The sequence below is a fragment of the Prionailurus bengalensis genome, chromosome C1 (assembly GCF_016509475.1).
Source record: "Prionailurus bengalensis isolate Pbe53 chromosome C1, Fcat_Pben_1.1_paternal_pri, whole genome shotgun sequence".
NCBI lineage: Eukaryota > Metazoa > Chordata > Mammalia > Carnivora > Felidae > Prionailurus > Prionailurus bengalensis.
Window position 1 is genome coordinate 94,662,175 of NC_057345.1, and position 22,422 is coordinate 94,684,596.

Here is a 22,422-nt window from a genome sequence, read left to right on the forward strand (position 1 = left end):
ACTCAGTAGGTCCGAGGTGGGCTTCGATTCTGCATTTCCTTGCTCCCAGGTGATGCCAATACTGCCGGTCTCGGGGACCACAGGTGAGCAGCAGGGACCAGAACCATCCCTCACGGAAAAGGAGAATGAAATCTTCCGACAGTTGGTTGAGAAGAAACAGCTTAGAAAATATAGCGGAAGTATGGGTTGATTCAAACAGCTTGTGGTCAGAGATGGCCTGCTGTTCCCAAAGGATGAACTTTGGTCTTTGGAAAAACGGAGAGCAAGAGGCAGGGAGGAGAGAGAGAGACTGTGAGGGTGGGGAGAGAGAGACAAAGAGACACAGGGAGACTCAGGGAGCCAAGGGGCCCTGGACAAGTCACTTCCTGGACCTCTCCGTGGAGCAGCCACCATTGGTCTTACTAAGAGAGTCTGTGCTGCCCATTCTTGAGCCCGCACTGTTGAGGATTTTGTCGATTTCACCTGGGATGTTCTGCTTCTCCTCATTCTCAGTCTCCCGATGGTAGAAGTAGTTAAAGTTGGAGACAATGACAGGCACAGGGAGGGCAATGGTGAGGACCCCAGCGATGGCGCACAGAGTGCCCACAATCTTTCCCCCGGGGGTGGTTGGGCACATGTCACCATAGCCCACAGTTGTCATGGTGACCACTGCCCACCAGAAGCCATCAGGAATGCTGGAGAAATGGGACTCTGGCTCATCCACCTCGGCAAAGTAGACCGCGCTGGAGAAAAGGATGACCCCGATGAAGAGGAAAAAGATGAGCAACCCCAGCTCCCGCATGGAAGCCTTCAGTGTCTGGCCCAGGATCTGCAGCCCCTTGGAGTGCCGGGAGAGCTTGAAGATGCGGAAGACGCGCACCAGCCGGATGATCCTCAGGATGGCCAGGGACATGTTCTGCTGGGTACTGGGTTCTGTCTCCTGGACCAGCTCCGTGATGAGGGTTGCAAAGTAGGGGATGATGGAGATGATATCGATGATGTTCATGATGTTCCTGAAGAAGTCGGTCTTGCTGGGGCAGACCACGAACCGGAGCACCAATTCAAAGGTGAACCACACGATGCAGGTGGACTCTACCATGAAGAAAGGGTCAGTGAACATGGTGTGAGAGAGGATCGCCTTGCTCGCGTTGAGGCTGGGGTCTCTCACCACCTTCAGCTCCCTCTCCTCCCGGAACTCCGGCAGCGTTTCCAGGCAGAAGATGGTGATGGAGATGACCACAACCAGCACAGAGACCACGGCCACCCCCCGGGCAGCGCTGGAGCTCTCAGGGTACTCGAAGAGAAGCCAGAACTGCCGGTGGAAGTCATCGGTGGGGAGCAGTGTTTCAGGGTCTTTGATGAAGCCTTCATCCTCCCGGAACTGGTCCATGGCCTCGTTACCCAGTTCATAGAAGGAGATCTCATCGGCAAAGACGTCGATGGGGACGTTGGCGGGGCGCCGGATTTTTCCACCTGATTGGTAATAATACAGGATGCCATCAAAACTGGGCCTGTTCCTGTCAAAGAAATACTCGTTTCTCATGGAGTCAAAGAACTGCATCCTTTTGTCCCGGTCTCCCAGGAGGGTGTCTGGGAACTGACTGAGGGTTCTGAGCTGGGTCTCGAACCTCAGCCCAGCAATGTTGATGATCACCCGTTGGTTTCCTTCATTCAAGACCACTGGCTCAGGCCCTGGGGAATCGGCATAGCCGCCTGCGAGCTTGGAGAAGGCCGTCTCATGGTTGGTGCTGTCACCGATGAGGATCCTCCAGGTGGAGAAGGGGCTGCTCCCTGGCCGGCCTTTTGGGCTGGTTGGGTCAAAGTCTGTGGCGTAGCCTGGCTCTTCCTGGATTTCGTCTGCGTTATCAAAATTGACCAGAGCAACCTCCATTTCTTTCCAGCCACACACATCCATCCTAGGGGAGTCAGGAAAGTAGCATGAAGACCCTCAGTGTTCCCTGCATGCTGCGAGCTGTGGAGAGGAAGAAGGTCATTATGCAGGAAGCAGGATCATGGCCTACGCATGGGTTAGTAATGACATTTTTAGCCTGGGAAGGAACCTCATGGCTGCTGGGGCACCGTTCTTCTCTCGAAAGCCACTCACCCCCCCCCCCCCCCCCCGAGCTTGCACACACGAACCACTAGACGCAATTGCAAAGGAGCCTGGCCGAGAGGGAAACACTTCCTCTAGCCAAGGAGGGTCTCCATACGGGACGGCAGACAGAGGCCATAATGAAAGAGGAAGTCAATGCTTCTTAATAATCGAGTAGGTCATTTTGCATTTGGATGACGTCCGCCAGTTCCCCCAACGCTTTTCCGTGCCACCTCAGCCAGCTTCTTTCTCTCACGCTTTGCACGTTCCCCCTTAGCTCTACCGCTCCCTCCTGGGCCAAGAGCTGGGGCGAGTGGGGTACAAGAGCCCAGCTGATTCTGCTGGGAAGGGAGAACGAGAGGACGGAGGCAGGTGGGCAGCAGACGGACCCTCTGCAGCAGTGCGTGCAAGCTGTCTGGGCCCGAGACCCTCCTCTGTAACCTGGCCCGAGCCCCTCCTCTGTAACTTCCAGGGCTGTTTGGAGGCTACACTAAATGAGACCGCATATGTAAAATGCTTTATCTGGTTGAAAGAGCATTAAATTATAGCTATTATTTTTGCCAACTTCTTCGCACTATAGGAACTTTAGAAGCTGACAGCCATTGGTATTTTTTTTTTTTTGACATACGTTTAAGATGTTTATGGGGAATGATTTCACTTGGAAAAATCATTTTAGGCAGGTGGGAAGTAGGTGTGTTTGCGCGTGTGCATGCGTGTGTGTGTGTGTGTGAGAGAGAGAGAGCTCATTGGGGACAGGGTTAAAGAGAGTTTGCCCAGTGGGCTTGGGTATCCACAAACACAGACTGAGTTTTCTTCCTCGGGTCCACTCAGGCTTCGGTTTCAACTCAAGGACACTAAGGCCTAGACGGCTGGGGGATGCAGGTGGGAGAGAGGTAAAATCCATGGTGGTCAGAACCTTGGAGTTTCATACCTAAGGATACCTTGAAGTATACAGTGTTATAGTCTTTTCAAAAATAATTCCTCATTTGCTTGTCTCACTAAACGGCAATAATCGTGTGAGTTTGGAAAACGTTATTTCCCTTTTACAGAGGGGAAAACCGAGTCACAGGGACCAAGTGGCCTTCCCAATATCATGCTAGGGGTACAGATCCCCAAGCTGAGCCTGCCTCCTGGCCCAGGGCCTTTCCTGCTAGATCAGGGGACCCCTGTGTGGAAGCTGAGGCCTTGTGGGGAGCTGTGGGACGGGGCCATGGAAGTGGGGGGCGCTCTGAGCCCCGTCAGTCGGGTTTGGAGTTTCTTAGTTCGGGTGTGGAGCTCAGATCTGGATGGTCAGGCCTAGTGGAGCCCCTGCCCTGCTTCTTAGGAGTGTGTGGCCTTTGCAGGCTGCCTGACTTCACTGAGCTGCTGCTTCGTCGGCAGTGGAGTGGGAGAGGATGTGCCCAACACCAAGCATGTCAGACGCTGGCCCTTGGTGACAGGTGTTGGCCCTCGGTGATCGGTAGGGTGATTCAAGACAGGATGGAGCAGTGGTTAGGAGCTCTGAGCCGGGACCCAGTTGATGTGAACTAGCGTCCTGGCTCTGTGCACAGTAAGCCCTGGAGAAATGTTCCTTCACTGTGACCCATGTGATAAGTTAAGGGGCTTGTCCTGGGCCACTCGGCTAGGTAGACCGGGGGCCCAGGCTCCAGCTCTGTGCCATCTGGTGACATCAGAGCTGTATCTTTTCTCCTTTGGGGTCCTGGCCCCGGAGAGGGGGGATCCTGCTTATCTCCTTCTTGGTGTGAAGGAGATAAGCACTTTCTCCAGGCTGAGAGGAAGGGGTGCCATCCAAGGCCCCTGGGGCAAGGGCTTGGGAACCATTTCTGAGTGGCTAGGGTGGGCCCTTATTAGGAACCTTCTCTGGAGGCCAGAGGCAGAAGGCATGTGGGGATTAGGGAGAGCTTCCTTGGCCAAATAATTAACTTCCTCTCCTGGAAGCCAGGCCATTTGCCTTCTCCCTCCTGGTCTCTTCATTCCCAGCTCATAATGGCAGAAGGGAAGGCAGCTGAAGAGGGTCGGGGGTGTGGCAGGTGGGAGAACAAGGTCAAGTTCAAACAATGTATTCTGTGGTCTACAGAAGCGTGTCATACAGTGGCCCATGGGCCCCATTTAGATGAGTAAATGTTGACAATTATAGACACGGGGAAAAGAGAACTGGTCTGGGGACAGGAGTCCTGGCTTGACTCTCTGCCCCATCACTTAGGGGTTGTTTATTTTTGAGCAAATCGCTGGATCTTTATGCACCTCAGTTTTCTGATCCGTAAAATGGGAAAAATAAGGGTAACTCCCACCTCAAAGCTTATACTGAGGGCTAAATAAGAGAACAACAGCAAGAGCACTTTGTAAATTGTAAATTCTTACAAAATTGTAACTAATTACCCTCCCCCCATTTCCCTTCCCCTCTGCTCCTGTTCCACACAGAGACACAATGTAACGCACTTGCAGGCAGGAAGTTGTTTCTGTGGCCTCACACTGACCCAGGAGGAATTCTCAGCTCACTGTCTTCGTGATCATCTCTGCCCCGCCCTACCTCTGTCTTTGTCCCTGTTTTGCTCCTGCCTGGCACACCCCGCCCCCCTTCCCTCTGCCTGTCCTTCTCCTCCCTGCTCATTGGGGACTGCTCAGGTCCCACCCTGTCTGAGGGGCCTGCTCTGGACAGGCCAGCTCGGAGAGACCTCCGCCTCCCCCTGAGCTCCTGGCCTCCCTGCCTGGATCACTCACCTTTGCACTGGGAGTGCTACCTTCTGCAGGGTCAGCCTTAGCTCTGAAGCTCTCGCGTGAGCTTTCCGAGTGCAGGATAGTACCTAAGAGTTTTTCCTTCTGCTCTACATGATCCTGGAGGACAGAACTCCCCTCTGATGATCTCTGTCTGCATCGCCCCACTGTCTAGCTCAAAGTGGTAGATAGGAAGACGGTTAACGAGCATCAGGGTGGTGAGGGAAGTGGTGGGGCAGTGCCAGGTTCATAGTTTTCTGTGGATGTGCAGTTAAGCCGATGAATGAATGAAGGAATGAACAAACGAATGAATGAAGTGCAATCCCATGAGGGTAGGGACTGTGTCTGCTTCGTGCACCATTATGGTTCCAACACCTAGCCCAGGGCTTAGCCCACCCCAGCGCCCAGTTAACCTCTGGTGAATGAATGAGTGAGTGATGAGCGAACCAAGTGTTGGAGACAGCATATCAGGCTCAGAGCCAGGACACCTGCCATACCTCCACTGCTTTATGATTGCTGACTACTTATGTTTCCTCATCAAGGCTCCATTTTTCCATCAGTGATAGGAAAATACGCTGAGTCAAGGAAGCCAGATTTTAAAAAGGTACATATAGAATAACTCCATTTATACAAAATTCTAGAAACTGCTAACTAAACTAGAATGTCAGAAAGCAGATCAGCAGTTGCCTGGGCCTGGGGACAGGGAGAGAAAAGGAGGGATTGCCAAGGGGCCAAGGAAACTCTTTTAGAGGCGATAGTGGTGTTTATCTTGACTGTGGCGATGGTTTCACAGGTGTATACATATGGCCAAACCCATCAAGTTGCACACTTTAATCTAGCGTGCATCATCTCAATACATATGTTTAAAAAAAGGCAAACAAGTAAAAAAAAAAAAAAAAACCCAAAACCATAAACCCCAAACCTCAGGAAATAAAAGTGCCAGGGATTGTTCCAGGTTTTTGTAAGGATCAAAGGAGGTGTAGGGATGCTTTGTAGAACTGCACGGGTCATGTGGAAGGAGCGGGTTACTCTTACGTAGTGCTGACCACAGTGCCAGACCATGCCTACTCATGCTGGGAGGGCTGTGCAAATCGTTTGGAAAGAGTGAATGCACCCGAGAGGCAGGGCAGAGTGTGGCTCTCAGGGGCCACCTGGCAGGCTGCACCCCTGCAGGGCAGACAGTCGGGAGGCCACCCTCTCTCAGAAGTGTGCACAGCATCAAGGCAGCCCCTGGCCCCAGCAAGCCGACTCCCCTCTGCTTCGTGCTGGGCATTCTGCCCGTTTGGTGGCGGAAGAGAAGCTGCACTGGGGGCCAGCCGCTTCTGTGCTGAGGTTTCTCTGCTTTCAGTTGGGCTGTGCAATGACCGTTTCATGCAAGCCAAGATGGGAGCTGGTTCTGCCCCCGGTCCCCCTCCTCCACCCCACACAGGACCCCGGCGACAGCGGGGGGCGGGGGGCAGACAGACCTTCTGTGTGGGGTGAGGGTAGAGCTGAGGGGCAGGGGGGTTTGGGGGCTGGGCAGGGTCCTGCGGGGTTCTTGATGGCTGTCCCTGAGCCTCACATCTGTTCTTCTGTCCAGCATTCTAAGGCCTCGATAGAATGACCAGGACTCAGGCTTGAGCTCTCACCCACAGCTGAAGTGATCGTTGTATTCAAGAGTCTTCTATGGTGTCTGCCTCCACTCACCATCTCTGTGCTTGCCTGGCCCAGCGCCGAGACCGACCGTGCATCTGGTTAGAGCAGCTCCTTCCCTCTCTGCGCCACCGCCCTCCCCCCCCCCCCCCCCCCCCAGACAAATTGTGCTTCCTCCCTGCAGGCCACTCTCAGCTCTGGTCCTGCCACCTGTGTGACTCACTCCTACCTTCACCTGAAGGTGGAACTTTCCCTAAGGGGGCCAGGTGACCGTCCTCTTGTCCTCCAAAGTCCCTGGACAAGGTTTTGGCACAGCATTATTTGATCCACGAGCTTTATCATCTTTGGGTCCCTCAGTATCTTTGCACATGGGGGCAGGTGGGACCAGTGCCTGTCTTCTGACCTTTGCTCGGTCCCCTTCCCCCAGAGCCAGACGGGCCTGCGTGTGAGTCTCAGCTCTGCACTCGCCAGGTACGCAGCCTTGGGCAAGCCGTTGCCTCTGTGAACCCCACTTTCTTCCTCTCGGCGTGGATCTAATCATCCCCCCTGCCCCCTGGTTCTTGGGGGGAGCAGGAGATAACGTGTGTTGTGAATACCACCACGTTCCTAGGTGGAAGCCACTATCATTTTGCGCTGTCTTTTCTGGAAAGCCTCCCTGGCCGCCTGGTGTAGACCACAGTGACCCCCGCTGCCTCCCTGCGCTCAGGGCACCTCCTGTTTGTACTCGGGCTGCAGATGCAGCTTTGTGGCGCTGATGGGCTCTCTCCTGACCAGACTGGGCACTTCCTGCAGGCAGGGCCTCGTGGGGGCTGAGCCCTGCGCCTCTCCCAGATGTTCCGAAGGCATCTGTGGGGGTGCCGGGTTGTGGGCTCCTCAAGGTCACAGAATGATGAGAGCAGTCCTGTCCTGAGCTCCTCCCATGGCCTTTCCCCATCCGTCGCCCTTGGTCGCTTAGCAACCCCAGCACCTCCTACACACTCAGGTGAGGTGGTGGCCTGTCTGAGTCAGAGCATGGCTGAAAGAAGTCATCACATGAAGACGAGCGTGTGCACTGCAACACAGGGCCCAGAGGACAGGGAACGTGGAGCTGCGTAGTTGAGCTCAGATGTCACAGGGGTGGCAGCACGGGATGGGGGGATGAGGAGGCAGGCAGGTGGGCCTGGCATCGGGGCTCCCACTGCCTGCTGCTGAGTGAACGAGGGGACATGGAGGAGGCTGGCCTGAGCGCTGCTCTCGGCTGGTCAGAAGAGGGCGTCGTTGTCCTGCTGGAAGCAGTCCCTGGTCCCTCCATGTAAATCTCCACAGGGCCCCTCCCTTCCCCACCTCACTGAACAGCCTGGGTCTCGCCGATTGTCCCTCCAGGGTGGCTCTTGCCCCGCCCGCGGTCTGGCCCCCATGTCTCCTGCTCCCCCGAACCGTTGGGCCAGCCTCAGTCAGGGCCCACGAAGTTTGGTTGTGGTCGTCTCCACCTCACCAGTGGTAAGGATTATGTTGCCCGCCCTTTAAGAGCCTTGGTTTCTCCCCCCCAGGGAAATGGTCAGATGGAGTCTTAGGCAGATGATGCTGGCTCCGCCGCCCACCCCGGTCCTCCTGTCCTTGTGGGGAGGCATGCCAGGACCCGGGCCTCCCAGCCTTCCTGAGCGGAAGGCAGAGAGTAGAGATGGAAGTCTCGGAGGCATCAGAGGGGTAGAACTTGACGCCAGGAGTGGTGTCCTGCCAAGACACGTGAACTCGGGAAAGCGAAGACAGTCAGCAGGCTGGGGGTGGGGGCCGCAGGGAGCGTGACTCCCAGTGAGCCTGAGGCAGGCGTTCCATCCCAAAGAAGAGCCCAGGCTCTGGGACAGACGGGAGAGCCAGCTGTCAATCCTGAGTCGGTCACTTCCTGTCTGTGTGAGCGGGACAAGTGGCCTTGCCGGCACCTGCCTCGTAAGTGTGTAGAGGGGAAGCGGCACCACACTGAAAGCATGCAGCGTGTAACGGGTGCTCAGTGAATGCCGGTAGCTGGTGGCAGCGGGGCCACCGGTCAGGGATGGGGGTGGGATGGCCGTTTTCCCTTTCCCTCTCCTGTCACTGGTGCAACGTCAATGTCATACCCCTACTGGTGAGGCAACTGGGACCTTCCAGAGGCTCAGGCTGAGCCTGCTGGGGTGGGCATGCTGGTCAGGGAGGGGGAGGCCTGGGGGCAGGCAGAGGCCGGGCATGACTTGTGTGGCCCACACTCTCAGTCCCTGTGCCTGTGGGGAAGCTGCTTCCTCCCGTCCCCTCCAGTCACCTACTAGCCAAGTGTGTCCACACAGGATTTCAGCCTCACAGTGCAGGTAGGGATTATTATCTCCACTTAGCGAATGGGGGACCTGAGGTCTAGAAAGGTGTATGACTGCACCAAGGTCCTCTGGCCACGAAGTTGTGACTCAGACTTAAGTTTTCTAGTTCCAAAACCAACACGCTTCCCTCTGTCCGATAGCCCCACAATAGCACACACACTGCCATGCGTGGCCTATGCTCACGCCACCAGGGACTGTGCCTGGGGCACACACACACACGCACGCACACACGCACGCACGCACGGATATACACATGGCCACACATGCACGGCTACGCAGAGCCAGCCACGGACACATACTTGCTATGCATAAAATTGCCCAGACACCCAAACACATAAATGGATGTCTACCCATGCGCAAATACACAAAGACATGAGCAGGTCCTATGCACGAACTTGCAGCCCCAGAAACCACCTACATCCACAGATGTTTCTGTTCCAGGAGCCCCCTGACACCCTCTCTCCCATCGAGTCTGGCTGCCCCTTGCAACAGGAGGATGTTCTGTTTCTTGGAGCAACTGAAGGAAGACAAGGAGGGCTGGAGGGGGCTCGGGAAGCCAGTCACACGGAGCTCTTCCCTGTTAGAGCGGGGTGGGCACAGCCTGGGCAGTCTGTCTCTCTCCCTGAGGGGACTGCTCAAAGACAGGGCTGTCTTCCTAAAGAGGCAGAATGATATGGGCAGCAGCTCTTTCATTTAAAACCTCAGAAGCGGCAATGCTGAAAAGAATGATCACAGGATAATTCATTCCAGCAGGAATATAAGGGCTTACAATCGAACCGTTATTAATCATCAGCTCCTGCCCCAACATGGGGGGAAATACTTTTGCTCTGGAAGTCAGCTGGGAGGCAAGACTCCCTGAGCCCTTGATTTGAGGTACCACCAGGGGCCTCACATTGCCTTCCTGTTTGCCCCGGAGAAAAGGAGGCATCTGTTGCTGATGCTAACAGGTGCGGTTTTCAGGTACCAGGAGAGACGGCCCAGAAGTTATGGGCCTGGGAGCCTTCCAGAAGTTTCTGCCTATGCATGGTGTTGCCGGAGGGGGGGCTCTGTGATGCTGCTTCTGGCGGAGTGCACTCCAAAGGGAGTGCACCCTTTGGGCTTTGGGGAATGACAGGCGCATCATGGCTTTGGGCTGGCTCTGTCCAGAGTCCTGGGGCTCCACAGGTCCTTGGGGAGGTGAGTAGCCAGGAAGTAACACTACAGAGAGTCGAGACTGAGGCCACACACTCTCCACACACTCACACCGTGATGTCCTGTCCTCAGATAGGTGCCCGTCCCAGCCTATCACTCTGCTGCGTGTTGTAGGGGCTTGGAGGGAGGCCCCGCAGAGCTCAACTGCGGCGGGTGGGTGGGGAAGGCCAGATAAAGAATAACATGCTGGTAAACTGGAACCCCCCCCCCCAAAAGGTGGATTTTGCTTTTAGGCATTCCCAGGAACCTAAGAAGGGATGGTTTTAGATAAAAATGTGAAACAGGGAACATTTCTGTGTATCCCTCCACCGCCAGCCTTGCCCTTGGGCCGCCAATTTCCATGAGGCCAGTTTGGTAGCTAACGGAGCAGGCTTGGCAGAGTCAGTAGAGCTGGTTTGAGTCTGCCTTACCTCTCATCAGCCGTGCACCTTTGGGGGAGTCACTTTAGCTTCCTCAGGGGTTTTCCATTATTTTTAAAATGGGCGTAAGAGCCTCTGCCCCGCCCACCCACCTCGTTGCCTCCTGCGACAACCACAAGGGCAGAGGCTTGTGTTGAATGAATGCATGTGAAGCGTGGGGGGAGATACTCGATGTCAGAATGCTCCTGAAGACACGCAGGATGGAGATTCCCAGGCCGGGGCCAGGGCTGTCCACCTGAGGGAGAGTTTTTAGGACCACGCCACCCCCCAAGTCTTGCGTGGCACCTCCCCTTTGTACAGCTCCACGGCTTCTAAAGTATTTTCACATTCATGTTTCCATTTGACCTTCACAACAGACCCAGGAGAAGGGCGGGACTCTATTAGTGTCTCCATTTTACAGATGAGGAAACTGAGGGCCAGAGAGGTAAAGGTAGCAAGTGGCATTGCAGGGACTCCAGCCTCCTTGGTGTGATTCTAGGCGTAAAACTCGCCCTACGCCACTGGACGGCGCCACTCAAGGCGAGGGATTCATTCCCTCATCTTCCTCGATTTTCTCAATAAAGTGCCGCAGCTCGTCGTTGCTGAATTCACCTAAACCTGCCTCATCCCCTCCCCGCACCCTCACGTCACCTCCCCGAAGGCGGTTCAGCATCATGCTTACAAGCGCGGACTCAGTTTCTTCATCTACAAAATGGGGAAGCTACCTATAGCTACATCATAGGGCTGTCAAGATGGTTACGGGAGTGAACGTATGTCCGACCCTGAGAACAGCACCAGACACGCGGTGAGTGCCACATAAAGGTTGGTTATGTGCTGTTTGGGAGCCTGGGCCTGGCTGCGTTGGGAATAGCGCCTTGCCTTGGCCTGGTTTAGAGAGCATCAGTGGGGCCTTCCTTTGGTGTCCCTGTGATTGTTTGAGCTCACACTGTCTTCTCCTTCCCCAGTGTGTGCTCTAGTCTGGCTCCCCGTTCAGACAAAGGCCTTCTTCTCCCCAGCCTTCCCATCCCACGAGTTTCCACATCTTGGCGATCTGCAGCCCTGAGGTCTCACCTTCCTGCCCCCGTGCTGCCTCCTCTCCTGCTGCCAGCCTGTTGAGGCCTCACCTCTTGCCTGGATGGCTGCTTCCCCCGCACTTCCTGTCTGCCTCCCCCTCCCCCGGCCTTCCGTGGTTACTAGAGTGCTCCTTCTCACAGCCAGGTGGATCCAGTCACCCTTGTATCAGGCCTCCAGTGGATTCCTTCACATCTGCCTCAAACTCCCCGCCTCCGCCCCACCTGGCATGCAATCCTGCGTGTGCCTTTTTTTTTCTCCCATGCTGTGGGGGGACCCCAGCCTCATCTAGTCTCTGCAGCCAATTCAGGGGTCTGTGATACATGTGGTATCCTTCAGGGGAAAGGAACGTAGGAGCAGCACAGCCCCATTCCAGCTGACAGTCAGCCACCACACCTTCTCCCTTGACTTCCTCTCCCTGCCGAGAAGGCCCGGGGTGGTGGTGGGGGCGAACAGGTCCTCTGGCTCAGTGTGGGCAGTGAACAACAAAATGTCAAATGCCAGCCTCTCCTTTTTGCAAGCATCCCCAATCTTGTGTGATTTTCTTGGGACCACCTCCCATAGCTATGTTCTAGGATATAGTAAGCTGTGTCACCTTGGGCAAGTTTTTCAACCTCTCTGTGCCTCAGTTCCCAGGTTTGTAAAGCAGGGGTAATAACAGTGCTTACTGAGAGATTTAGGGGAAGAACTGATATCCTTGTATCACCCCAGTACCTAGTAGGTTGCCCTGCACATAGAAGAAACTCTGTAAATATTTGTTGAATATTCATTGATTGATACACAAAAGCATGAGCTAATGAAATAGAGCACTTATGGTGAAATTGCAGGCATCTGCCTCCATGGGATGGGGTGAGCTATGGAAGCTGCCTGCGTGCCTGACAAAATACCATAGAGGCCATTGTCTATTCTCCTGACTAAAGAGGAGCATTGAGCAGTGAAGCTCTGGGGCCTCCTTAAACCTCAAGAAGGCTCTAGAATTTCTGGAGCAGAAGGGGGCATGATGGGAGGAGATCCGGGGACAGCTATGCTTTCTGGTACAAAGAGAAGTCCTAAGCTTCGGTGGGGGGCCGAAATTGGCATTCTTGGAAGGCCCAAGTGAATTGAGTTAGGAATGTAGACCAGAAGAATAATGTGTCTCCCTGAAAGCATGCTGGGAAATAAGCCAATCTGGGTAGTTCATGCTGGCTGCCATGCATGCAATTGAATTTCCCCAGAATGCTTCTGGAACTCTAGGAGAAGGAAGCCTGGGGCCCTTTGATATGGTGGTTAAGATCAGTTGCAGAGATTGAAGTGTGGGTAAGAGGGAGAAATATGGCCAAGAACTCACCAGCAGGAGCAACGGAGAAAGTCTTGTTTGGCCTGCGTGAGCCTTGGGCACTCCGGCTAGGTCAGCTCTCCATGGCCGAGGGCATCTACTGGTCTCGAGGCAGACAGGAGGACTGGCAGGAAGGAGCCTGCCCGATTGATGCCCGGGATGCAGAAATCCTATCCTTCTGTGAAACAGGATCGCCGTTGCTCTTTCTCTGGAGGAAGCTTGAGAGAGAGGATCTGGTCAGGGTCAGTGGGCAGGGTGAAGGTGCAGGGTACCAGTGGCGACCTGGGCAAAGTGAACCCAGAAGGGATGACCCTCCACCTTCATGGCCAATGGGGCACAGATCAGATACTGACCTGGAGGCCAAGTTAGTTGCTGGCTTGGGGCATTTCCGTAAAGCCAGTGATAACATGTAGGCACAGAGGGTGGCTGCGGGTGGCACGTGTCTTCCCATTGTTACCCTAAGCTTGTAGGATACTTTGCCCATAAATGGGTGATCAAGTCAGGCACAGTTTCGCTGGGGTCCTTAGTGACTCCTGGCATTGAGGTTCTTAGGACAGGTTCTTATGTGAGATTTTCCCCCCATGTACCTGTGAGAAGGGCCAGGGCGTACAGCTGGGGGCTTGCTTCAGTCCCGTTGGATCTGGGGGCTAGAAGAACCTTGACCTTACTAGCTGGGGAAGGGTCCTTTCTCCAACTAGAATCCCATCAGGCTCCCTGAGAGAGCTCTGGCCTGGAGGAGAGAGGATCCCTCACCCTGGCAGGGCCGTGGAAGGGAAGAGGGACTTTCCCCAGCTCCCTGCCCTTGCATCCTTTGGGGCTTTCTTTGGGTAACAGCAAGACGGAGAGGCAGAGAGGTGGACTGAGACCGAGTTGGTGTTAGAAGCCTTGGTGTTGAGTTCTACATTCACTAGCTGGTCACCTTGAGCACATCCCTTAATCTCTCTGAAGGAACAGCACACAATGGTTTTGCACACAGGCTCTGGAGCCGATTGCCTGGGTCCAAACCCAGGCTCAGCTACTAGCTGTGTGATCTTGGGCAAATGACCTAACCTCCCGGAGCCTCCATTTCCTCATCTATAAAATGGGGATGAGAAGAATAGTACATCCATCACAGTGCTGCTGTAAGACTTAACTGTATTCGTACAAAACAGATCAATGTCTGCCATGGTGAAATTGCCTATGGAAATTGTGGCTTTGGCTTTCAGGGATCCATGGATGCACAGTGTGTCTTCACACCACAAGAGGCTCTACTGTGGGTGTTTGGGGACGTCTTGCGATAACAGATCTTTTGTGCTCCTCATGGAGGGGCTGGCTCGTTTTCCTACGTACAGAGCAGCCCAGTGCTTTGTGGGTCTCCATCTTGGAGAGGAGCCAGAGATACCCCAGAGAGCCTGGTGACCTACCAGTTCCTTGAGTCAGGGTCTGAGTTCCGGCTCAGGAAGTGTTTGTGGCCCGGCTTGAATGCCCTGGCCCCACCACAGCTCGGCTCCCTGGGCCAGGCAACAGGGCCAACACAAAGGCCGTTCTCATCAATAGCTAATGAGCCCATCAATAAAGGATGCCCTGTCTGTTCCCTGTCAGCGATGTCCTCCCTGCTCCCTCAGCCCTTCTCTTCCTTCAGGGTTCAGCTTCCCCTTCAGGCTTGCTCAGTTGGCTTTGTCTTGGGAGGAGTGGATAAAAGGCTAGGGTCCCAGAGGGTAAGGGACGCAGGATGCCTGGCATTTATCTTGCCTCCCAGAGGGCGGCGAGCTGTGCCCAGGACTGCTTCGGGTCATCCCATTCTCTCACGGATCGGTACTGGGGTTCTGCACCACCCCTGGGGAGTAAGCCCACTCTAGGGCTGGGAGCAGGAGGTGGAGGGAGGAACAGGGAGTGGGCTGAGATGAACTGCTCATGGTTCTGCTTGGGTAGTTAATATCGATCAGATCTATCATCTGAAAGCTGTTGAGTGTGGTCAAGTATCTCAGCCCATGTGACTGAGCCAGGACGGGGGGCAAGAGGTTTCTCCTGGGCCAGATGAGTCAGACGGGCCAACAATTATTCATTCATGTTGAGGACACCAGCTTTGGTTGTGCCCCACATGCCTGGCGCCGAGCCAAAGGCTGGGACAGAGAGCGGGGTCCACAGGTGTGGCTGAGGCTGTGTCTCTGACAGAAACTTGCAATTTGCCACCTCCTCCCTGGTTTTTAAAAATAGTTTTATTTAGGGGCGCCTGGGTGGCTCAGTCAGTGGAGTGTATGACTCAATTTCGGCTCTGGTCACGATCTCATGGTTTGTGAGTTTGAGACCCACATTGGGCTCTGGGCTGACAGTCTGGAACCTACTTGGGATTCTCTCTCTCCCCCCTCTCTCTGCTCCCTACCCCACTTGCTCTCTCTTTCTCTAAAAATAAGTAAATAAACTTAAAATTAAAAAAGGTTAAAAATAGCTTTTTTTAGATAATTGGCATACAATAAACTGCACACACTAAAAGCATATAATCTGATATGTCTTGACGTAAGTGTATACCCATGAAACCATCACAAACGACCAGGAGGGTGAACATCTCCACCACCCCCAAAAGTTTCTTTGATTTCCTTTGCAATTCCCCTCTCCTTCCCCTCATCCCCGCTCCCACTGAACTACGGATCTGGTTTCTGTCACTGTAGATCAGTTTTATTTTCTAGTGTTACTTAAATGGAGTCATACAATATGTACCCTTTTTCTGTCTAGCTCTTTTCACTCAGCTGAATTATTTTAAGATTCATCTGTGTTGTTACATGTATCAATAGCTCATTCCCTCTGTAGTGCTGTGTAGTATTCCATTGTGGGGCTCTAATGCAAATGGTTTATCCCTTCATTTGTTGATGGACACTTGAGTTGTTCCCAGTTGGGGTTGTTACAAATCAAGCTGTCATGAACATTTATGCCCTCATCATTGTACAGACTTACACTTTTGTTTCCTTTGGGTAACGTGGGAGTGGCATGGTCCGTACCAATCTGATAGAGTTAAATGCCTGGCATCTGCAAGCAATCCCCGATTGGCTGAGCCTTCCAGAATCTCTCCAGCATGCTCCTGGGTTCTGCGAAAAGTTTTTTTTTTTTTCTCAAAGAGAGAGCAAATGGACAAGGCCAGGTACCCTGAAGACACACAGAAGAGGTTGGCGAGAGAGGAGATGCTTCGTACGTGATCACAGCTAAAAATTGTTTTCCTTTGAGCCAGCAGGATATGGTCCTTTATAATGTCACTACCGGGGGTTCACAGCTCCTCATCAGCTTTGACCTCCAGGCTGCCATCCTGGCCAGAAAAGGGGCCTGGTTCAGCCTCCGGGGCACCAAGGGGGTATATGGGTCTGGGAGAGATGCTAAAGGCAATTGAGTGAGTGGTGGGCACTGGGCTGTGGCTGAACACAGAGAGCAAACTCTCCCTGTCACTCTGACCCAGACTACCTGCCACACCGTGCATACAGTTCCACTTGGTGCCAAGTAACCCCTTCCCTTTTCCCAGCCAGCTCTGAGTTTGCGCCCTGCGGTACTAGGGTGCCCCCCTTCCCTCCGGGTAGCTGGGCTTAGCCTGGCTGTGGCTCGGCCCCCCTTATGCCGAGGGCTCTGAGAAGTGGCTTCCAGACCAGAATCATAGTTTAAGAGGCAAGGAGATGGAGATCCACTGGGTTCTCAGCACCTCCAGTGACTTATCAGTTGGTTACATTGTCCATTTATCCAACAGCCTGTTACTGGGCACAGGAACAGTGCTGGGGGCTTGGGTTATAGAGGGAACAAATGTGAACACGCTTCAAGGTTCCCACGTCCAAGGGGGCAGCCCAACAGGATGCCAGCAACAAGTTCTCCACCAGTGGATGGTGCCACTCTTCAGGCAAGCTCTGGGGTCGTGGGGGGCCTAACCACTTCAAGGGCCTGATTCCTATGGGCTGAGACCCGAAACATGAGGGGGGTAATCTGCAGAGCAGAGGACTGGAAGGGGTCCTGAGAGGCAGGCCCAGGTCGAGTGAGTCTGTGATGGTCTCCCCAACCCCTGCAGCCCCACATTCTGCCGTCTGTGGGCGATGTCTGCCTGGGGTGCTCTTCAGAGAAGACCGCTCCCCCTCACCCCACCCTGCTGCTAGGCAGCCTGTAGGCAAGATGGGGTGATGGGGGTCATGGCTAAAGAATACAATGCCATAGGGATGCCTGATTGGCTCAGTTGGTTAAGCGTCCGACTTCGGCTCAGGTCATGATCTCACGGTTTGTGAGTTCGAGCCCTGCGTCGGGCTCTATGCTAACATCTCAGAGCCTGGAGCCTGCTTTGGATTCTGTGTGTGCCTCTCTCTCTGCCCCTCCCCTGCTTGTACTCTGTCTCTCCTTCTCTCTCAAAGGTAAATAAACATTAAAAAATTAAAAAAGAGGGGCGCCTGGGTGGCTCAGTCTGTTAAGCGTCTGACTCCGGCTCAGGTCATGATCTCGCGGTCCGTGAGTTCGAGCCCCGCATCAGGCTCTGTGCTGACAGCTCAGAGCCTGGAGCCTGTTTCAAATTCTGTGTCTCCCTCTCTCTGACCCTCCCCCATTCATGCTCTGTCTCTCTCTGTCTCAAAAATAAATAAACATTAAAAAACATTAAAAAAATTAAAAAAAGAATACAAAGCCATAAATCCTGGGTGAGAAGCAGGGCTTTCCAAGGGTAGAAACAATAAGACTCTCCTGATTGTTCTAAAACCATAAAAAACTTACTTTTCTTGTTTCTTTCTCTTCCTGACATTGCTTGTCGTCTCTGCTCTCACTGGCCCGGGAATCTGTCATTTTTGTTGAAAAGAGTCCACTGAGAAGCTCAAAGGTGTTTGAGCTGTGTGTGCAAAAGTCACAGGGGGCCAAAGGTACAGGAATCAGAGCTTGGAACTAGTTGCAAGAATTCACTGAACCACGAGGGTATTTACAGCAGCCGCATCTATCGAGCATCTGCCCTGTGCCCTGAGTTAGGTAGAGTATTTCATACGATGTCCCCTCCCCCAGCGATAGTAGTAGGTACCATAATTATCTCAAGTTTGGGGAAACTGAGTCACAGGGAAGTTTGCTTGTTCAAGGTCTTGCAGCTCCTGAGATGGTAGAGATGAAATGTGAAGCCAGGCTGAATCTGTGCGCCAAAGGTAGGTGCCATGCGCCAGGGGGCAGGCAGGCATGGGGCTCTGGGTGGGACCACCGCTGCCGAAGGAGGTCTGTGAGAGCTCCCTGGGGGAGGTGCCGCTGGAGCTTAAGGGACAGTGCTCCAGGCTGGGAAAAAGACAGGAAGGGGAGAAGGCACAGAGAGGGGACCTTTCAGTACGATGGTGTGAAGGCCTAGCCGAGTGGCTCTCTGGTGACTGGAGCGTGGGGTGCTCAAGAAGAGTGGCGCCGAGTGAGGCAGCGTCTACGCAGGCCACACAGGCTGTAGAGCGGCGGTGTGCACTGTTTATCACCTGGGGTACCTGCAGGGGGTTTCTTCTTGCCCACCCTGAGGCCAGGTGACAGGAAGGAGGAAGGAGCGGAGGTCCAAGACCCAGGATATTTACAATCCACGGTAGGGTGAGCTCTCCTCCGCCCCTCCTCCTCATTATTACTACCACCTTTTCTCTCTTTTTTTCTATTATTAAAAAAAAATTTTTTTTTTACATTTTATTTATTTTTGAGAGACAAAGAGAGACAGAGCACAAGTGGGGGAGAGGCAGAGAGAGGGGGAGACACGGAATCCAAAGCAGTTCCAGGCTGCGAGCTGTCAGCGCAGAGCCCGATGCGGGGCTCGAACCCACGAACCGTGAGATCGTCACCTGAGCGGAAGTCGGACACTTAACTGACTGAGCCACCTAGGCACCCCATACAACCCTTTCTTTCTTCAAAGGGAAGTTTGCCTGAAAGTGCAATATGTAAAACAGATAGAAGCTGTTCTCCGGGAGCTGGGGTGGGGTGGGGATCCTGAGCCTTACCTGCCGGGCCCTTAATTCCCTGTTCCTGCAGCCTCTTCGGCTCCTCAGAACACAGTCTGATGCCCACTGGCTAATGTCATCACTTTCCGATGCTGCCCCGTTGAGGTCTGACCTGCATGGTGGCCCTGGTCCCCCTCCTGGATATGTCCTTTGCCCCCCCTCTCCCCAGCGTGCAGGCCAGTGACACAGTCCAATTTGGCCCTTGCCTGAGAACCCGATCTCATTGCGCTCCACTCTGACCTCTGGCTCTATTACCAGCAGCAGCCGGGAGCAGGGCCTGAGGCCCAGGGCCTCTATCTGACCAATCGGACGCTGAGCCATGAAAAATGAACTCCCCTATCAGGTCACGGGACCTCTCAGACTTCGGCCTGGGCTCACCCTTCTGACCTAAACTCCCGCACAGAAACTGGGACCAAAGGATGAGCAGGGCTGTGCACACCTTGGGGGAGCCTCCCTCACCCCAACTGTATACCCTGGGACAAGTGGAGACAGGTGGCCTGGAGGCAGGGGGTGAGTGAGTCGAGGGTGGAAGTGAATGGAAGCTGCTTTCTGCAGGTCAGGGAACAAACTACCATCTGGTCTGAATGGCTCAGGCTCACATTTCTGTGGTCCAGACCCACTCCATCTCCCAGCACCTGAAGACATTAGCGGGTGCAAGTAGCTCTCTTCGCATAAGCATGTGGTTGCTCAGCGCCTAAGGTATGCCTGGCGCTGTGCTCGGTGGTGGAGACAGAGATGTAGTGGGGGCGGGAGGCAAAGAGCAACAAGGTGTGGGTCCGTGGAAATCTCAAGAACCGCCTTACAGAAGGCCAACGGGCCAGGATGAATATTGCGTGCACAGCACCCAGCTCGGAGCCTGCTGCCTGGGAAAATAATGGAAGTATTTGCAACCAGATCACAGAAGGGGGAACACTTAGGTTAGGGTGGAGGAGGGAGAGAAGTCAAGGGAGGAGGGAAGATCTGGTCTCTTCGGAGCGGCCTGAACTGAGTCTCGTAGGATAGATGGGATCTCCCGAAGCAGGGAAGAGGTTTGGCTCGTGGATCAGAGGGATGTGGAGAAGGGCATTCCCGGGATGTATGAGATAGCAGGTGCGAGGGAAGGCACTGACAAGCGTGAAAGCCCAGTTTACCTGGCAAACTCCAAACTCGGGAATGTCCTGCCTACATGACATCAGGGTCCTTTCGATACCACATTGTGTAGCAGAGAGCTGCTCTGGACTCAGACAGACCTGGGCTCAAATTCTAGTGGTGTGGCCTTGGTGCATGTTTTAACCTTTCTGGGTCTCAGTCCTTCACCCGCAGAAGGGAGTTTGCTGTCCACCTTGCTCGTCTGTTATGATGCAAGGGTGACATGAAATGATGTAGTGTCAGGACCTAGCCCATGGGATTTTGCTCCTACTCCTTCTATGAGGTGAGGGAACTGAGACTTGGAATTTTCCAATTGGGAGGTTTCAGGAGTGGTCTGCTCCAGCCTCTTGTCAATGCAAGAAGCCTGTCTACTGCTATAGAGGTGACATCCAGACTCTGCATGACACTTCTGGGCTTGTGCAAGGGTCACTGGCCCACCGCAACCCTGACTGTAGCCATTTACTGGTTCACTCTGACCCTGTTCCAGGGGAGAGGTAAAAAGGAGAAGAAAGTGATTGGGAATAGTGACCCCTGGGGGTGCCTGGGTGGCTCAGTTGGTTAACGTCTGACTTCAGCTCAGGTCACGATCTCACGGGTTGTGAGTTCAAGCCCCACGTCGGACTCTGTGCTGACAGCTCAGAGCCTGGAGCTTGCTTCGGAGTCTGTGCCTTCCCCTTCTCTGCCCCTCCCCTGCTCGTGCCCTGACTCTCTCTCTCTCTCTCTCAATAATAAATAAATGTTAAAAAATTAAAAAAAAAAAAAAAAAAAAGGAATAGTGATCCCTGGCTCCTAGATGCAGAGACTCAGAAGGGGACTTGGAAATCACTGATCCTAACCCGAATTATACATAGATGCAGAGGGCTGTGACTTGCCCCAGGTCCTCCACTGACATACTCATAGGTCTCCTGACTTCCCCTTTGGCTGAGCTGGCACCACTCAGTGACACCACAGTGAGCCGACCAATCCCTGCAGGTTCTGCACCCACCCTCCTCACCCCCCAGGATCTAGGGCTGCGTGTTTGGAGGATCGTGCACTGTGTCATTCAAATCACTGTTATCGTCCTGGAATCCTGGAAGTGTGGGATGGACCAGGCATGGCTGAGAGCTGTGACTGGGGCCTTGTCCCTGCTTGGTCAGGGACACTGGGGCAGATGGAGCAGACTGGGTCAGGCTGTGGGACTGAACCCACCAACTGGGATGGGCTAGGCTGGGAGTGGTTTCAGGAAGGATGTCATGCTGAAGAAGCCGAAGGGTATGCAACTCCATCTAAGTTGGTGTGGGAAGCTGGGCAAAGGTGGCTAGTATCACCACAGGGCAGGGCCCAGAGACCCCATGGGATCCTGGCAGAGGCGGAGCCATAGGCAGGAGTCAGCATTGAAGAATCTCTTGTTCCCGATTCAGGGGGCCACAAACTGGCAAGAGCAAGGCAGAGCCCCGTACTGGAAGAAGGGGTCGCTGGCTGAGTTCTTGGATATGCACTTAGGCCCTGGGAACCTGGCCTGAGGTGGCTGGTAGGGTTGGGTGGCCTCACTGTGGGAAGGGAGACTATAAATGCTGGGCATCATGCAGATCAGGAGCAGGCCAGGCCAGGAAGGGCAGAGCCTCAGGACCACGGCTCACGATGGCATCGGATTAGAGGTGCATCTAGACAACTGGAAGGCAGCCTGGACCAGCTCAGCTGCTCAACTTGCTCGGCGGCCTTGGGCAATTCCTTTAGCCTCTGAAGGCCTCAGTTTTCCCTCTGCAAACGGAGGATAATAATAAGGGAAAACCGTGCCTTCCTTACAGCTTCTTTGAGTGTTAAAATAAAAGCTACGTGACATTGTACTGAAGTGACAAGCCGCCTCTGTCTCATCATGAGGGCTTTGCATCTGTGAATCCCCCCGGCGCGGTGACCTGCATCCCCCAGCATTCGGGACAGGGCTTTGGCCTGCTGTGCAGACGGAGCGAGAGGACAGGCCGCAGCTGAGGCCAGCCTGCAGGGCCCTGGCAGCAGGCGAGGCTGCAAGGAGGGAACAGCCTGGTGATGGATGATGCTGCCAGCCCTTGCCCATCTGGCAGCTTGAGCGATTTGCATAAAAACAAAGACAGCTCCAGCGGCATGAAATATTGATGCCCTGAGACTTTCCAGAGTGGCATTTTGGTCTGGCTCAGCGAGGGCCTGGCTCCTGGCCCCCATGGTAATGGCGCCTCCTGCCTTTTGAGGTTGGTTCCAAGGGGCCGCAGGAAGGGAGAGTGCCCTGGTGGACAGGGCCACCTGTGAGTCCTTGTGGACAGACATTAGTCTCGGGTTTCAGGTGATACTGACTTTAATCAAACTGGGTTGGAAAAAAAACACATTGGTTCAGGTTCTGAGTGGCTCAGTTTCTTGTCTGCCGGAGGCAGATGGGAGCTCAGTCCCCTCCGTGGGCCTCGATTTCCCCCCTGACCCTCACAAAACAACCCACTGACCAACTGGAAACCTTTCAAGAGTGACAGGGTGGGGAGGGAGGAGGCCCAGCTCTGAGGAAGGGGTAAGATGGGGAGGTGTGACTGTGGGGGGTACATGCTCATCAGTGTCCTGGGGGGGCGGCACTACAGAAAAATGCTCAGAGTGTCCAACTCGTGTCTTGTAGGGCAGCCTTCAGTCCCGTACTTCGCAGACCCCT

At 54.2% G+C, this 22,422-nt stretch overlaps 1 protein-coding gene across 1 annotated transcript; it reads right to left on the minus strand.

The window, feature by feature from the left end:
• Window positions 1–358: 358 nt before the first annotated feature.
• KCNA10 (potassium voltage-gated channel subfamily A member 10) lies at window positions 359–1,910 on the minus strand. Its single transcript, XM_043573412.1, has one exon. It carries the CDS (start codon window positions 1,892–1,894, stop codon window positions 359–361), a length of 1,536 nt encoding a protein of 511 aa, XP_043429347.1. The 5' UTR covers window positions 1,895–1,910.
• Window positions 1,911–22,422: the final 20,512 nt, after the last annotated feature.

Coding starts and splice junctions, on each gene's coding strand:
- KCNA10 (XM_043573412.1), bottom strand. CDS start 1,894: ATGGATGTGTGTGGCTGGAAAGAAATGGAGGTTGCTCTGGTCAATTTT.